The 18,918-nt window shown below is 37.4% G+C and overlaps 1 protein-coding gene across 5 annotated transcripts; it reads left to right on the plus strand.

The window, feature by feature from the left end:
- The first annotated feature begins 4,123 nt into the window (after positions 1–4,123).
- LOC105046965 (receptor-like serine/threonine-protein kinase SD1-8) lies at positions 4,124–12,637 on the plus strand. Of its 5 annotated transcripts, XM_073259374.1 has the most exons (9): positions 4,127–4,706; positions 5,238–8,790; positions 8,953–9,393; positions 10,376–10,510; positions 10,609–10,817; positions 11,035–11,245; positions 11,510–11,750; positions 11,864–12,014; positions 12,104–12,637. In XM_073259374.1, exons 2-9 carry the CDS (start codon positions 8,145–8,147, stop codon positions 12,392–12,394), a joined length of 2,325 nt encoding a protein of 774 aa, XP_073115475.1. In that variant the 5' UTR covers positions 4,127–4,706; positions 5,238–8,144; the 3' UTR covers positions 12,395–12,637. The 5 variants fall into 5 exon arrangements, with proteins under 5 accessions (XP_073115474.1, XP_073115475.1, XP_073115476.1 ...); XM_073259373.1 differs by having other exon boundaries at positions 4,124–4,706; positions 5,238–9,393; positions 10,666–10,817; XM_073259375.1 differs by having other exon boundaries at positions 4,129–4,706; positions 8,263–9,393.
- Positions 12,638–18,918: the final 6,281 nt, after the last annotated feature.

Here is an 18,918-nt window from a genome sequence, read left to right on the forward strand (position 1 = left end):
TCAGACTGATTCTGGATTCTCTATCGATAGGAGCCAGCACTTCGAGCTCCTCTTCACCTCAGTTGGTTGATTTGACTCGAGAGGTAGAGAGACTCCACAGCCAGCTTCGTTCTTCACTTGAGCTGATCCGAGCAGATATCAAAGACTCCAGAGACTTCGTATCTTCTAATCTAGATGGGCTCTAAGTTTCAGTGAAGGGAGTCTTATCCCAGCTTAATGTCATTAAGATTCAGCTTCAGTCCAGGCCCTCCGCATCCAGTGAGCTAGCTTTTGTCTAGCCTATTGCATTTTGTCCCCCGATATCTTCCACTCGGACCAGACCCTTCGATCAAGGATGAGGCTGATTATATTTCCACTTATCTTGATTTTGAACTTGATGCCCATTCTCACTGATCTGATCTTTTTGTACTAGACTTTTAAGTTGCTTAGTTATTGTATTTTGTTCTAGTAGTTGAATGTATGAGAGCTTGATGCTCATAGATATATATTATGACTCTTGTAACCTCTTTTTTTATTATAATTAATGAATGAGGTTATCTTTTATTATCACTTTGTATGGCCCACTGTTTTTGAATGAATGAATGAATGAATGACTATTACATTTGGATGACTGCACTATTATTCTGATATCTGATGTACAACCATGAAAAATCTTACTCTCTCGAGTCTATTTTTGATGATGTCAAAAAGGAGGAGAAAGTAGTATAGTCCTGTCTATCTGAATTTTTTAAATTTTTTATAAATTTTCTTTTTGATACGATATAGTATTTTGCTCTAATACGTCTCTGATACATCTATTTTTTTCACTCTGATACGTCTATCTTTACTTTCATTTTGATATTTTTTAAAAAATACTCTGATACATCCATTTTTCTTGAGTGCTCTGATATCTTCATTTTTACATTAATACCAAAAATATCCTGATATATCTATTTTTAATTTTGCAAAATGCTCTAATACCTTCTCTTTTAATTTTTACTCTGATATTTTCATCTTTGCCTTGATATCAAAAATAAGAAAAAGAGAAAGAAAGATTCATTTTACACATATTACTCTAATACTAAAAATAAGGAAGAGAAGAAAAAATTTCTTTTATGAATCATCTTTGCTCTAATAAGAAAAATTTTATAACTTAACCACTTTTTACATAAGAAAGGGAGAGATCTTTTTTAAAATAGTCAAAATGATAACTTTTATCTATTTTATACAAGAAAGGGAAGGATTTTGTGGATTAAAAATAATCTTCAGAAAAACTCTGATATCTTTACAAATAAGTCTTAGCAAAATGAATCAAAATATTACAACTTACTAAAAAATATATATCTCATAATTTTTTATGCTTAATCTTTGGCATATTCCCATAAGTGCTTCCCAAACTCAATTTCTTGAGCTTTATGGACTTATTTTATGAGCACTCAAATATTTTGTCATCATCAGAAAGGGAGAGATTGTTGCTCCAAAAATTAAATTTGATGATCACAAATTATTAGAGGAGACTACTAATGAGTTTCTTATCTTTAGAGAATATTGTTGTGATGTTTCAGGTAGTCAAAATATTGAATTTGAAAAGCTTCATCAAGTGTGTCAAAGTTGAAATTTCTGCAAGTTGGAGAAGTTTTTGAAGCCCTTTGAAAGTATCAAATTGATTTAAATTCATTTGAGAGTATTTAAAAGTGTTCTGGTAAGTTTGAAACCTTAATTGTATGAAAAATTAGGTTGAAATAAAATGGGACGATCCATCTGGGTCATCTCCTTTCATTGGGTAGCCGACATACACTGTTTTGACTTATGGCACGCAGTGGGACGACCCATGTGAGATGACCCCTGAGACCCTGAGATCAAAACAGATAATCAATTTTTTGTCTGCCGAATGACGCATCCCATGGGACGTCCCATTGCTAGTAAGGCATCCCACATAGGACGACCTATTATGGGCGAGCTTCATAACTACTAGTTTTCAGTCTATTTTTGATATATTTAATATGCATTAAATATTCTCCAACGGCTCTTAACCGATACTAAGATATTCTCAAGTGCAAATGGTGATTATAAATGCTCTCTTGAAGAGAAAAATCATAAGTTTTCAAGCAATTCAAAGCTCACATCCGTGAAAGTTCAAAAAATTCCTAAAAGAGAGGAAAGAAGCATTCAATCAGCTCACCAACCACTCTCCAGCTACAATCAAGTATGCAAATCCATTGAGAATGTTCAACAAAAACTTTTCCCCTTAAGTATTGTATTTCTATTACATTTATTGTGCTTATTTAAGGGGTTATTGGGCTAAAATTTCTGTACACTATTTTTCCTCCTATTGTATTTTGGATTTTGAGTTTTAAGGGGTTCCAAAACTTGGATAGATTGATCCGAACCTGAAATCGAAGTGTTGAGGGTTGGCTTATATCCAAAAAATAAGTGTTCTTGCTTGTGTTACAAGAATCGAGATTGTCCACGTGTTGTATTCTTGAAATCCTTTTAGGGGATTAAATTCTCAAGTAGAAACTTGGGGAGTGAATGTAGGTGCAAGGTTAGCACCGAACGACTATAAATCTCTTGTGTTTGTTGTGCTTGCATCTTTTTACTTATTCTTTGTGCTTTATACTTGCTTTACCTATCTCTTGTGATTGATTTCATTTTTATAGCTAATCAATTCATCCACTTAACAAGTATAACACATTACTTGAGTACACTAATCACAAAAATTTTGAAAATACCTAATTTACCCCCTTTTTTGGACTCCATATCTGGGCAACAATGGATGTTTTGATCGACCCCAAGCCCCTCCAAACTTGTCCCCCACCCAAATATAGGGCTAGTGTTCTCGTCAATCCCATATCTATCTCCTCCACCCCTTCTCTTCATTCTTTCCTCAATTTCAAATTCTATCCCAAAACCACTAGCCCCACTCAAAAAAAAAAACCTCGAGTTTTAAGCTATCTCTACCATATTTTGATGTCACACCACCACCCCGCATCTCAAAATCTAGAAAAACTACTTTATCGATAGCAAACCTTCCAACAACTTCGACACCTTCAAGAGCAATGATGAACTCCACTGTCTCATTTGGAGCAAAGAATTGGAGGAAGCCCTAGCCTTTTTATCTCGAAAGAATGGTGGGCTGAGGCATCATCCCCAATGTCATCTCCTGTACTAGTATCATTCGTAGATTCTACCATGTCAACAAGACCAAAAAGGCTGATTGGGTGCTCGCCATCATTGAGAATTCTGGTGCCTCCTTGACATCACCAATAATGTATCAATTGGTATAGCAAGCATGGTAATATTGGAGGAGAAATGTGGATAGTTTTGTTGGTTGGATTGGCATGTTTGAGCCTAGGCCCAAAATTATGGCCAGGATGAATGGTGAGATCTTTCTTCTACTCTATCTAGTTTTGATACACCATCTTGTTATTGAATTTCAAGGAAAAGATGTTAAAAGGCTTAGATTGGTGGATTAGAGGCTTAGATTAGATGGGGCGGTGGCAAAGGTTGGTGGGGGGACAATGTGGCCATCTTGGGGAAGAGGATCGGGGGTTAGTGTTGGAGGAAGGAATAGAATTAGGATTGGGGTTTAGGAGTGGGTTTTGTTCATAAAAATAATGGTGATCACAAATCCATAACATATTAATACCTCAACACCAACAAATAACGAGGCACTCCTGGTGAACTACGTCCACATCAGTTAACAAATAACAAGTAGGCACTTTAGACAAGCTTTAAATCAGTTGAGAGGAGGGTAGGCTATATTGTAATAATGTATAAAAAAATATAGAGTAAGTATCAGTGTAATTAGACATGCAAAGGGTATTTATAATTTCATATAAAATGTAGAAAGTTTGTTTTTAGTGAAATTTTTCTTTATGCGTACATCAAACTAACTTGCTCCAAATCTACAAGGACCACATAAAAGACCAAAAATAAATTATAAATCTATGGTTTGCTGTGGCATGACTCGATGTCGTATCGAAGAAACTAATATGAGAGATCATGTTTAGAATATGAGGTAAATCTATCTCTTGCACTTAAAATTCCGTAGGAGAATATAATATTGTGCAAACCTTGCTAGTGGTGTTGGCGTAGAAACGTTGTACAAAGCTGGCAGGATGGCCATGGCCGTCCGATATCCTCTATTCCCCCTTTGAAGGGGAAAAACTGCTTCAGGGTAGTGTTTCACGATCTGAACAATCATTCCTAAAAATAGTTTGCCTAACACGTCTCAGTTAATTAAACTTAATAATAAAACTTTATCCTTCATCGAACTCTTAATCTTTCTTCCTTTCTCGCTCGCCCTTCGTCCTCGGCGTTCTCACCATCCCAACGAGCATCGGTGCAACACTCTCCAAGCGCCGCGTTCGAAGCCACCGAAGAAGAAGGAAGAGGGGGGAAGAAAAGGGAGCTTTTTTTATATCTCGAAAGAAGGAATAAAAAGGGCAGAGAGAGATGAACGAAGAAAAGAAGAAAAAAAACCCTTGTAGAGGAGGAGGGTGGAAGGAGGGGAGGGCTTCGATGAGCGTAGAACCCCATGCAAGTTTGGGCTTTGATTTTCTAAGAGGAAGAGGAGGGGGGGAAGATGGAAGCTAAAGGAAGGTGATGAGAAGTAAAAGAATAGGGGAAGGAAGGAGGATAAAAAGAACATAGGAAGGGGAAGTTTTTCTTCGATGCCCTTTTCCCTTTTTTGAATGATGGAAGATTGCTGTTATTTGAATAAGGTAATTCTTCTTTTTTTCTTTTTTTTCCTTTTTGGATTTCTTGGTTATACAAGATTAACCTGGTTTTTAGCCTGTGTTTTACAAAATCTCGTTTTGATCAGAACGGTGGCATCTTTTGGGGATTTTTTTGTTTGATTCCGTGAAAAGATGTTTTGTTGGTGAGGTTTTTATCTATCTGGTGCTTAATACAGTTGTTTACGTTTATTGGGCTAAAGCTTTGTGTTTTGATCAGGGTGTTAACAATTGAGATTTTTCTTCTTTTCCTTTTAGTTTTATTCGTTTCCTTTAATCTGAGAGAGATTTGGGTAAGCCGATTTTTTATTCTAAGACTTAATTCTTTTTATAGCTCTGTTCTTCCATGGTTTTGTTTCCATAAAATATCACCTTGTCTAAATTAATGCATTACCTTGAATCATCCTTTGTCTCTATTAGCCTATCAGCTCATGATTTCTTTCTAATTTCTGGTGCACAACTATCCTTTTAGGAAATTCATTTAGTTACTTCCCTTGAATTTTTTTGCATTCACCCAAGGACTAGGGCACTGAGAGAGAGGGGGAAAAAAAAAAAACACAAAGGTGGTATCACATCTTTCTAAACTAGTTGCATAGCTTATGTTGGGGGTGACCCATCGCCCGTGCCGAAGACACGCGCTAGGGGAATCACCACGACGAAGAATGCATAGCTGTCACCACAGCACCGGTCGGACGTAGATGAGTACTATCCCAGTGATAGATATGTTATCCTAGAACTGCGAAGAAGCTACGCTGAAGGGAGTCATTCAGTACATAATGAAGTAGCGGAAGATCTTACTTCGGACCCATCGATCCTCACTCTCACGCCGATCCTTTCAGATGAAGCTCCCATAATGGTTGGTGGAAAGAGCCGATCCTATCTTCAGCCACCAGCCCTTGTTTGACCGCCGACCCTAGCTTCAACCGATGAACTTGGCTTTGGTTGTCCGTTGTAACTCCGCCGATGGATCCCTGGCCACTGACACCAGGGTGATAGTCGGACATCAGACACCGATCTAAGGAAGGTGCCGAGCCTAATATCATCTTCAATCGAAGGAACCCCCACCAAACCCTGTTTCTAACCACAAGCGGCATTCCCTTCAGCACTTGCTGGCTACCACAATTGGAAGAGTCAACATCTCATGCCATCACATCAAGTCATATCACCTCACGTGGGGCAATACCACACCAACGGCTGGCTGCGCATCAAATAAGGCCTTGTCAAATCAAGCCACCCCAGAGAGTTGCCGACTGCACATTAGATAAGATGACGTCCGCCACCAAAGTCTAAACCGAGAGAAATTATTATCTGCACCACGTCTGGATAAATCACTCAAATTCCATGGTGAATAACACGCCACAGCAACCCTTGTATTTCACGAATCCAAACGAGTGGTTGGATGGAGAAGCCGGAATAGTCTCCTATCATTTTTCCTCTTATGACTCCCACCACCTTATAAATAGAGGTAAAAAAGGGATCCTCCAGATAAGCATATCCGCACCCGGGAATCCTGTCGTTCTCCTTCTCGTCTGTTGCATTTTTCTGACTTGGCTATCGGAGGGTCCTCATCGGAGCCAGCTCCAACCGGGACTTGTTTTGCAGGTTTCGCCGCTCTGACCATTTCTGGCCGTCTTCAGCCACTCTGATCGGGGTTAGGAATCTCCCACAGCATCTTACATGGCTGGTTTTCTGCCAACCATTCTTATGTAGGATAGCCTCATCATGAAGCCTTCCAAGAAATATCCTCTAGTATTGTGCATGGCTGTGTTGGTCTTGGTAATGATCAGCGGCGTTTATATATGCACACTGTTTAAAACAAAAGGGGATCCCCACAACATCCCATGTAATTAAGGCCAGATTTAAAGAACCACAACCCTGTCCTCATCCTGGCATTCCACAATCCAAGGTTCCTTATGTGCACTATCCAGAACCCACTACTTATAGTAGGTAATGATGGTTTCTCTTAGCCATTTTTTTACTTTAGTGGTTGGTAGACAGATCTAAAGGATTTTGCATTCCAGAATGATGAAGGCGTGTGATTTGCTCAAAATAGGGTTGGGGTGAATATTGAGAAAATCAGATACATTTATATCATGGTTGCATTCATATTACAATACTTTGTGCATTTTACAAGTGAATCCCCTGTTTTGCCATTTCCCTTGGAGAGGTATTGAACTAGAGATGCATCAGCATCTTGGTGCAACAGAAATTTTCCAGCAAACTTGCAACCTGCTGTTTTGATGGTGTTAGCAGCCATCCATTGGAGCTGTTGGACTGTGTGAAAGGCCAGAATCTTCCTCAAAAAATCTTGTTCCTTGGGTTCGGTGGCTTGGAAAGGGATTAATCTTTTTCGTGACCGGTCAATTCTCTGCCGTGAAAAGGTTCTCCCGGCCTTTGCCAAACTAGCTGGAAAGATTCTCAGCATTCCTTTCTATGATCTGGTGGATCCTTGAATTATTTATCCTGATGCTTTTCTTCTCTTGGCTATGACAAAGTCACTTCTTTCACTGCTAATTTCGATAGATCATCTAGGCTGCTGTTCATTTGAAGAGAGAGAGAGACTGTGATTCTGTTTTGCTCCATTAGCACAGACAACTGCTTTTTCAATTGCTGCCCTTCTATTAGGCTGTGATGATCAGGGGGCTTCTTAGTTCTCATCACTTTTGGATTTTTATTTTGTTTCCCTCGATCATCTCTCGGCTTGAGACTATGATGGAGGTTTTTGCAGCATTGTGATCATCTATGGGATCCCTTTCTTTCTGCATTCTGATGCACTAAGATGCTTTTCTTCTGAGTCTCCTTCTGCCTACAACCATGAAGGACTGCTTTTTCCTTGGAATCTCTTAGAAGCAGCCGTTTCCATTTCCTTTAAGCTTGTATATTCCTCTATTATCTTCTTTTCTTATATGGTGTAACTTATGCTGACTGTACATTCTTCTCCTACTGTATTTCTGAATAAAATTGATGACTAATAAGGACTACACCGATTAGTCTCCATCACTCCACACCACCACCCCCCCCCCCCCCCACAAAAAATAAAAATAAAAATAAAGAAGTGTCTTTCTTGAGGTCAAGAAACATAAATTGCTTGCTGCAATTCTTCTGCATCACCAATCACCATCCAGACAAAGTATTTACTCCACCTAAAAAATTCAACATCAGATCAAGAAGTTCGCTGAATTCTAAAATTTAAATTAAAAAAAAAAAAGATTCAAGAAAGGAAGGAAGAAAGCTACAAGATACGACAGGTAGTAATTTCTAGAATTTTCAACCCATCAGTGTCTTTAGACCGCAGCAGGAAGAAAGCAGCACTTCCAGATGCCCACTGGAAGTCAAGTCCAAATTGGCCTGCAGAAAGTGGTTTTGGTAAATATAAAACCATGCCACTAGGAATACCAAATCCACTAAGACAAGCAAGTGAAAGCCATGAAGCCTTGGCCACTTTCTCTTGTTTTGCTCTGTAGCCTCTTGTCTCCCTCCATTGCAGGAGACACCATCACTCCAAACACACCACTCAGCGATGGCAAAACTTTGGTTTCAGCAGGTGGGAACTTTGAATTAGGCTTCTTCAGCCCGGGCAATTTGAAGAATAGATACTTGGGCATTTGGTACAAGAATATCTCAACTCAGACAGTTGTTTGGGTTGCCAATAGAGAAGCTCCACTTACTGACAATACTGGAAGTCTGAACATCAGCAGTGATGGAAATCTCATCCTCTCCAATCAGGCAGCCAAGGTTTTCTGGTCGACGAGCTCATCATTATCAAGCAGTCCAGTGGCACAGCTCTTAGATACCGGGAATTTTGTTCTGAAAGAAGGTAACAATGATTCATGTAGCTTGTTGTGGCAGAGTTTCGACCACCCATGTGATACGTTGCTTCCAGGAATGAAACTTGGATTGAATTTTACCACTGGCCTTGACCTATATCTTACCACATGGAAGAGCACCGATGACCCTTCACCAGGGGACTACTCATTCAAGCTCGATCCTCATGGATCACCAGAATTCTTCATATGGAAGCAATCAACAAAAGAGTATCGAAGTGGCCCTTGGGATGGGATTCAATTCGATGGTGAGCCTGAGATGAATTCTGACAACTACTTCACCTTTGAATTTTTCATTAATCCACATGCAATATATTACACGTATAAAGTTGTAGACAGCTCGATCATTTCAAGGTTTATGCTGAACCAATCAATGATTCAACGATATGTTTGGTTTAATTCCATGGTAGGATGGAGCCTGTATTGGTCAATACCAAAAGACCAATGCGATTATTATGCTGTGTGTGGTCCTTATGGCATTTGTAACTCGAACGACTCGCCAATCTGCAACTGTCTTTATGGATTCAGTCCCAAGTCACCACAAGACTGGAATCTCAGAGATGGACATGATGGGTGTGTGCGGAAGACAAGCTTGGATTGCCAAGGAGATGGGTTTGTAAGATTGACTCATGTCAAGTTGCCAGACACCTCAAACTCCACCGTGAACGAGCGCATGAGCCTTGAGCAGTGTCGAGAAAGCTGCTTGAATAATTGTTCATGTGTGGCTTACGCACCTGCTAATATCAGTGGAGGAGGTGCTTGTATTATTTGGAAAAGTGATCTGATAGATATTAAGCAATTTGTTGATGGTGGGCAGGATCTCTACGTTCGCCTTGCAGCATCTGAACTGAGTAAGTCCTTAGATGTTCTTGGACTTGCTTTAGCTTGTTACTAAATACATGTTGAATAATCTATCAAAAATAAATACATGTTGAATCTTGCCTCAGGATACATGTCAATTAGAGTCTGTTGCTGAAGATGTTAACTCTAGGTTATATGGATTTTGTTGTCTCAATAATAAGGTTTTATGATGGTTGTGTGCAATTTAAACATGGTTATTCCTTTTTGATTCTACTATCTCTTTCCTAGACAATAAATGTGGTTATTCTGTTTGATTTAGATATTAGAGTCTTGTAGAGGAAGCTTGAAATTGGACACTAATGTCTAATCAATTAGATATCTTTTTCCATGCTTTATTCTCTTGTCCATGAATGAATTTGTTAATTCGTCTTCAGAACTAAATGTATACTCTTTAATTGTCCTGTATGGGAACTCCAGACTGATAAGAAAGAAAAAGAAAAGATAACTTCAGACTTCATGTTTAGAAAAGTTGGCCATGGCCGTAGAACTTTGACCTCATCTCTGGGTGGACCATTTTGTCTTTAGCTTATGTCTCTATTTTCTTGATGCAGACTGGTTGATATGGAAAGGGAAGATTTCAATGAGATATTACAAAGCGGTAGAGCAGAGATAATTGACTGGCGCACATAAACTAAAAGATGATCTCCTTTCCAATTCCAATTGACAACTAAAAGGCCTTCCTAAATATTTTCAATTTGAGAGAAATCCTACATAAAACTTCTCTACCCACAAATGATGATTGCATCCTAATTTGAATTCATTAATTGTTCCCACATCTGAAGGCAGTTGAATTTTGGTCTTTCCTAAGATGATAAAACTAAGTATCAAGCCTTTATTTCTTAAGCTGTATCTATTTATTATACACCAATCATCTAGTTAAATACTATAACAAAATTGTAAGTTTGACATTCCACCATTGTAAAGATTAAACTGAGTCAAAAATTGTCTCATGATTCCATTAAAGTAATGCAGGCACAGGCTCAACTGGAGGCGACCCAAACAAGAAGAAACAAGAGATAGTTATTTTCGTCATATGTATAGCATCTGGGCTGCTGTTATTGGTGTCAAGTGGTTGTTACATCTGGCATAAGAAGTTCAAAAGTCATAGTGAGTTTATTACAGTTTTTTCTCAGAAAATAATGGAACATGGAGTTGCTATTTCCTAAATCCATTACTCATCACTTCAATGAATTCTTCTAAACCAGGTATTAAGTTTAGTGGGCGAAGGCAGTTGTCATTTGATTTGTCTCTTAACACATTAGGTTCTACTCAAGACGTCTACCCACAAGATGAACGTAATAGAGGGAAAGAACTGGAACTCCCCCTATTTGAACTAAGCACCATAGTGATTGCCACAGACAACTTCTCTATCGCCAATAAGCTTGGTGAGGGTGGCTTTGGCACTGTTTACAAGGTAATGTAGGCATCTCATTGAATTATTTGTTTGATTTGGTTATCATATATGGTGAAAATTCCTGATGACTGCATTTAATCTATTTCTATATGAGGCTAAGTTTGTACCCACAGTGAATATCACTGTTTTCATCATATTTTTTCTTTTATTTGTCTGCTTAAAGAAGTTGACATGCTCTTGGATGATGACTCCATGAATGCTGGTGGTGATGGACCAGGGTGAACTTGAAGATGGGCAGGGCATAGCTGTGAAGAGGTCGTCAAGGTATTCACTCCAAGGCATAGATGAGTTCAAGAATGAGGTTATGTTGATCGCCAAACTTCAGCACATAAATCTTGTTAGACTGCTTGGTTGCTGCATGCAAGGAGAAGACAGGATGTTAATCTACGAATACATGCATAATAGAAGTCTGGACACCATTATCTTCGGTTCGTCATTATTACCTATTTTGAACTTCGATTAGATTTAAGGATTTATATAAGCATTAACAATGTTGATATACTATTATAAATTACAAAACATATAGTCTACAGCTTTCCTACTTTGGTGATTTAAATTTAGATATTCATGGAAGCTAGATTATAGAATTGTGATAAAAAATAATTTCATTCATCTAATGAAATTTTGCTACTCGAAAGGCAAAATTTAATGCTTTTTCAAAATTTTAATGGTTCAGTTGCTTGATTATTCAGCAGACAAAACTAAATGCGCACTCCTGACTTGGCAAAAACGCTTCAATATCATTTTGGGGATCGCCCGTGGACTTCTTTATCTTCATCAGGATTCTAGGTTAAGAATCATCCACAGGGACCTCAAAGCTAGCAACATTCTTCTAGATAAAGACATGAACCCCAAAATCTCAGACTTCGGCGTAGCAAGAATATTTGGAGGAGATCAGATTGATGCATATACCAAGAGAGTTGTTGGAACATAGTAAGCATCAATTTTCATAAATATTTTTGTTGTGTATATTTGGACTCTGAAAACTTTTCATCCTAAACTTTCTTTAAAAAGTTCCTTCTAATAATTGCGGTGATGTCATGCAGTGGGTATATGTCTCCAGAATATGCCATGGATGGTGTGTTCTCAGTGAAGTCAGATGTCTTTAGTTTCGGTGTCTTGGTCCTTGAAATCATAAGTGGCAAGAAGAACAGAGGAATTTATGCTACCGAGCCCAACCTAAGCCTCCTTAGTCATGTAAGAAAAATGATAGGATTCATGTTTTATCAAAGTCTCTTCCATCTACTTGTTAGTGTCTTCTCAAATATTGATTGAAACACTTTCAGGCATGGAAACTATGGAAGGAAGGCAACAGCTTGGAACTGCTAGATAAGTCAATGGGTTGCTCTTATTCCATTAATGACGTACTCAGGTGCATACAGGTGGGCCTACTATGTGTTCAGGATAGAGCAGAGGACAGACCACATATGTCAACTGTAATTTTGATGTTGGGTAGTGCAAGCACAATGCTACCATCACCAAACCAGCCTGGTTATTGTAGTGAGAGAAGTGCAATAGATGCCGCTTCAAGTTGCACTGTTAATGAAATCACGATGACAATGTTAGCAGGTCGTTAGAGGATTGGCCTATCATTAGCTGAAGGTCAATGCTGGTGTGGAACTAGGTAGCTTTTGGCTAAGAAAGATTACCCCCAGTCTCTCACTCACTTATGTGACAGTTCAGAAGACATGTCTCTTCCTCTATATATCCGCTGCAAAAAATTTTGCTATTGAAAGGATGATTGAATGTATTACATTAAGATCATATTTGGTCGGAGGAAGTTGAATTCTGAAATGGGAATGAAAATGAATAATTTTTAATCTAACTGTTTGTTTGGAGAGAGTCATATTTTTGGAGAAATAAGAGGGTGTTTGGTTGGAAGGAGTGGGGTCCGGAATCGGAATTGTGATTTTCATTCCAACCGTTTGGTTGGGAGAAGTTTCATTCCGATTTCATGATGGAATGGGAATGGATCAATCTATATAGAATTCAATCCCTACTCTCCTTTATGGATTCAATTTTTCATTTTAATTTCGATTTTGATTCTAGTCACGAACTAAATGCTTTGAGGGATTTGATCATTCCGATTTCGATTTCAAATCATTTCGATTTTCATTCTCATTTTGATTCTGGTTACGAATCAAACGCCCCTTAAGATTTATCCAAATCTCCCAAAATTCATTTCTTTGGCTTTTATAGAATTCAATTTCTATTCTAACTCCGATTGCAAAGAAAATACATTGGAGAACATGCTGTTTCGATTTTGGACACAAAAATGTATCTTAAAGGGGTGTTTAGTTTGTAACCAAAATCAAAATAGGAATAAAAATTGGAATGGTTTGAAATCGAAACTGGAATGGCCAAATTTCTCAAAGTATTTAGTTCATGATCGAAATCAGAATTGAAATGAAAAATTGAATCCATAGAGGAGAGTAGGGATTGAGTTCTATATAAATTGATCCATTTTTATTCCACTTCAAAATTGAAATAAAACTCCTTCTAATCAAATGGTTGGAATGAGAGTCATTCATTCTGATTTCGATTTTAGATCTTCATTTTTTTCAATCAAACAATCTTTAAAATAGAGGTAAAGGATGCAAGTTTTTTTTGGTCTTAGATAACCATGTACCTCACCCCTGGTGCGTTTGGTTCCTCTCTGTAATTATCCTTCTTTGCCTCTCTATCCTGGTGAGGCGGCAAAAGCCTCCCTCCCACACACACACACACACACACACCCCCGTCACGCACATAATATATATATATATATATATATATATATATATATATATATATATATATATATATATATATATGTATATATAAAGGTTTTTTCCACTATTTTCCTCAAAAAGACTGTATTAGGTTGATTATATGATATAAAATATTTGATCGGATGGTGATTTTCATTACAATATTAAAGGATCCAGCAATCTCGATATGCCATGTGCTTTCTTCTATTATGTTTATTTGGTTTAAAAATTCTATTTTGTTTATAAAATCCTAGAGCTGAATGGTGGAGTTATGGAACATTTACAAGCAGCCGTTTGTCGACAATGCTAAATCTTTTCGAACTGCAAAAATCCAGTAGAAATGGTTAGTTTTCCACACCAGTTGTTATCTGATTCTCTGGTTCTACTTTCTCAAAAGGAATTTAAATTTTCTTTCGAAAAAAATGAAAAAAAAAAAAAACTTAACTCGAAAGGTAGCAATAAATGCCCGCACACGTTTCGTGAGCTTACTGATTATGACCCAGTTCTTTCGATGGAAAGCAATGGGGTGGAAGTTATTCCAATGGAATTACAATTATTGGAAAGGGCTGCCAATGAAAAGTACTAAAATATTCTTATCAAAAAAAAAAAAAAAACTAAAATAAGATTTTGCTTAAAAACTACTTAAGTAAGATCCTTCGTAATTTTGCTTGCTGCTCCATGAAAAAAGAAATATATTTTTGCCGGCTGTTATTAGGAATTATATGAGCTTAATTAGGTGAAGCTATTAATTAATTATAAATTACTCCACCTTTTTGTCTTTGTCCATAAATTTTATATGCATCATAATCTTATCAAGGAAAGAAGGAATTCTCTCAACTCAACCCGTTCAATTTGAATATATCAAAAAAAATTAAAAAAATAAAAATATTAAAAAAATAAAATTTAAATTATTTTTTTTTTCATTGATGATTATTAAGATTGGAAATAAACTGATTGGATTGGGCCGCACATCTATCCGCGTCCAACTAATTTTTTTTTTAATTTTTAATTAAATTTAAATTTAAAAATGTTTGAAAAACACAAATCTAAGTACAACCCAGGCCGGCACAAACCCAACTGCCAATTAGGTTCTCATTGCGCCGACTATCTTCTATCTCTTGAAATTTTTTAAAAAAAGAAAAAAAAAAAAAAACCTTTGAGGCCCTGATCCTAACCCATCTGCCATCTCCCTCCCGAGGGCTATGATCATCCCATTCCCTAGCCTCTGCCCCCTCTCTGATCGACGACTTCGCCCGGGCCTACAGAGTCTCCAACAGTGACGATGACCGTGATTGGCAGTGAAGAAGCCCAGGAGTAATATCATGAACTTGATCTGGCGGTGAGGAGATCGGGAAATAGATCCCAAGCTCTAATGAGGTCAAGTTTGTTCACAGATGTTCGCCTCTTTGTCAGCTTGGGCAGCATCCCTTCTCACGTGATGTGAGTGACTGGAGAACGACAAGGCTGAAGTAGTCGTGCTCACAAGACAATGAAGTCAGAAAAGTCATCAATTGTATATCGTAGCAGACCACCGGCGAGACGCGGGCCTTCTTCCGGTGGACTAGGTGGGGAGAGGGGTGATCCCGATCTTTTGTCCGATGATGGCTTGGAACTTCTTGAAGATGAGGGAAGGACGGACGATGGCGGTACTGATCAGCCACTCCCGTCGAAGAAGATCGCGGATCAAACTGTAGCAGCAATGGCACCGTCATCTCAGGCCCTTGAGTCCTCTCCCAAACAATTCGACAAGTGAAGCAGAGCGGAGGGGCCAAGGAGATTAAGCAATTCGATTAGGGCTTCACCGCGATTCATGTTGGTTCAACTTGGACCAATCCCAGACTCCCAGCCAGATGAGAAACCAATTTAGGAAGTCAACGGGCCGGGTTGGGTCTGGGTCATAATCGGGCTTTTATTTGTGCTGCAAATGGGCTCAAGCTTGGGCCAAACTAATGGTACACGTGAGCCTAGCCCGAAAATCAAACGGACTCTATATCTTAGTCCAAATTCATTCCAAAGTTATGCGGGCCTAGCCTGAGGTCCGATTCGAAGTCATGCCAACCCGAGCTCAATTCCAATCTCAATGATCAGAAAATAAAGATATATATCCTCTATTTATTAATAGTGTGGTGCGTCCTTAAGCAAGTTAGATCGTATTCTTTTCCTAATTTGAATAGAACTTATTTTTCTAAAATAGACATGGCTAATAAAAATAAATTTCTATATCAACTTTATCTTCTATTACTCTACTAGATTTTTTTTAATTTAAGATATATGTCCAGCCAAAATCTTTTCTATAAAGAAGACTTTTGGTTTGACTAATCCATTAAAGATTCAAATGATAAAATTTGAATCTGATTGCTAGAGACACAACCCTTTTAGGAAGGGGATCATGTGGTAGATTTCCAAAAGTTATTCAATTTCAAAAAAAATACATCAATCAGCCATCTATGACTAAGTTATAACCTCCAAAAGTTTGATTTGCGACTTAGCTTTTTGATATGGTATATCTCTCTTCTAAATCTTATCCAGCCTTACTTATAGTGGTCAAACTAATTCATATTGAGTCTGTTCACCTTTTTATACTACATTCACATAGCTACCTTGTTAAGATAGTACGGGTGCTTATGATTGAAGGTAATTTGATCGGATCGAGTTGAATTCTAATCAAGAAGGATGCAAATCAGGTCAAAAATTTATCGACTCAAACCTAACCTATTTATTAAATGAGTCAAAAATTTAGATCTAGATCTAACTTATTTATTGAATAGGTAATCCGAATTGACCACATGACCTATTTATTCAATAGGTAAAGTCAGATTAAATGGATTAAATAAGTTAAATGAGTCAGATTAAATATGTCGAAAATAAATTAAATAGATTTTAAATAAGTCTTAAATAGGTTAAATGGATCGAGTTATAATCCGTTCCATTAAATGAGTCAATGATCTAAACCTATACCCATCCCATTTAATAAATAGGTTTAAACAATTTGATACATCTATGACCCAAATCCATTTGGGTCAAATACGATCCTGTTTAAAATGGATCGCTTGTTAGTCAAGGTGATGGCTTGGGTCATAAATTGCCACCCTTACTTATGGTTGAGGCCACAACCCATCCTCCATCATCTCTAAGAAGCCAAGCGATCTTTCATTAATAAGAAAATTAGGCCTCTTGTCATGCATACATTAGATACATCTGCATCACCTCTGGTGTATACTTAATTTTCTTAGGCTCCCACATCTTTCCTATCATAAAATCTCTACAACTCAGCCCTTCACTTATCAAAGGATTCATGTGTATTTCTCAAGAAACGAGAAGGATAGTGCATAGAAGCTTGCGTAGGATTGGATTCTAATGAGCACTGGTTGGAAGGGGTTTGAATATTTCTTCTGCTTATGATTGTTGCTCACATGTGGAGGAATCAGTGGCCAATGCTCTCTTTCAATGCCCCAAAGAATTACAGTTTGGCAGTTATGTAACATATCTTGCATAGTTTTTTCGACACAATCCCCAGCAGAGGCTTTTCTAGTTTATTTGAAAACATGTGGGCATAGAATAGGTAGGAACCAGCGTATTCAAGTTGCTTACATGTTCTTGAGGGAAAAATGAGGATGATTCCCCATTAAGGTTATCATTTATAGATTTGATTAATAGCACGTAGATCCAAGTCATTGGGTCCCAGTTATCGTGTGACATGAAGTGGAGTTGGGTATGCGCCACCTCGCCTGTAGATCTCGGATGTCCATTAGAAAATAAACACCACTTTATTCAATTCTTGGATCCCAGCGTCCCCCATTTCCGTGAGTAATATTTGCTCCCCTACGCGTGCGGCCTCCTTGGCATGTAGTTTTCTGCTGTCAAAGCTTGGGTTGTTGTCAACTTTCGCTTCTCCTTCTTCTCATTTTTCTTCTTTTTCCGATATTTGTCTTGGTACGGCCTTTGCAGTTCATCATTCCTTTTGGAGCCTCTATAATGATCTATTCCTTCGTATCAGATTCGTGGACCATTACCCATCAACACAAATGCATCAGGAAACTATTGCATCAGGGTGCCGATGACAGTTCCTTGCCCTTCCTCCTCCTCCTCCTCTTCTTCTTTTCTTCTTCTCTTCCTCTCTTACGCCTGGTTCTCTTCTCTTGTCAAAAAGGAAAAAAATAAGGGAAAGAAGGAAAAAATGGAAGATATAGAGGAGAGACCCTCTATCTCTTCCTCCCTCTTTCCGCGCGCGTGTGTGTGAGTGGGTGGGAAAAAAGAAAAAAAAAGAGAAGAAAAAAAAATACCAAAAAAAAAAAAAAAAAAAAAAAAAAAAAAAAAAAAGGAAAGAAAGGAAGGGCAATCTCTCTCATTCACTCACACTCTCTCTCTTTCTCTCTCCTTCCCTCTTCTTTTCCATCCCTTCTCTTCTTCTTTTTTGTCCGTAGGTTGTGGCCATTGCCATGGATGAGCTCTTAAGCAGGTAAGAATATTAATTACTTATTTTCTATTATTTGGCCTGTTTTTACTTAAAGATTAATGTGTAAATATTAGAATTCTTAGTATGTAGTTAATTTCTATTAGAAATCAAGTATTAAATAGTAGAACTATGGCATGCAGTGGATTTCTGTATGTGTTAGTTAGTTAATAGTTGATAGAATGAGTAATGGGGTAAAAAAATAGAAATTAAAAAGTATTGTAACAAGAAAATTTGAAAAAAATGGATGCTTTGTTTTGGGGGCAGATTAACTATGCTCAGGATTAATCCGAGAATGTTAATTCTATATTGATTAAGTAATTTAATATAAAATTTTAATCGAAAAGTGCTGACTTATGAATCAACTTGAGGGTAAAGTTTGAGAATTTCTAGATGATTCTAGATAGGATAAATAATTAGTAAAAAAAATTATTGTGAGAGGAAAAGATTGAAGGAGAGGTTGTAGCATCCTCTCTTTATCTTCTTTTTTTTTCTCAAAATAGTAAAATTTTAAGAATTAGAAGCCTTAAGAAGGTTGAGAATATTGTTAGAAAGTAGTTTAAAATATTGTTATGGCTGGTTAACTTAGTCGAGGTTGTAGATTATCAGATTTTGAGAAATCATAGTAGAGTGGTTAATTATTTGGCTATTGGTATCTTGAGATAAGTAACAGTTATATTTTATAATTAATCAAAATTAAATAGATAATTATATCATCTCTGGATATGGTATAAATTATTGTAAATAACATTTACATTTTATGATTAACTAAAATTAAATGAACATTTAGATCACCTTTTGATACGTCATTAGTCATTATAAATAACATCCACATTCTATACTTGATCCGAATTAAATGGATCTTTATGTTATCTTTTGATACGATACCAATTATTAT

Source organism: Elaeis guineensis, chromosome 6 (assembly GCF_000442705.2).
Source record: "Elaeis guineensis isolate ETL-2024a chromosome 6, EG11, whole genome shotgun sequence".
Classification (NCBI taxonomy): domain Eukaryota; kingdom Viridiplantae; phylum Streptophyta; class Magnoliopsida; order Arecales; family Arecaceae; genus Elaeis; species Elaeis guineensis.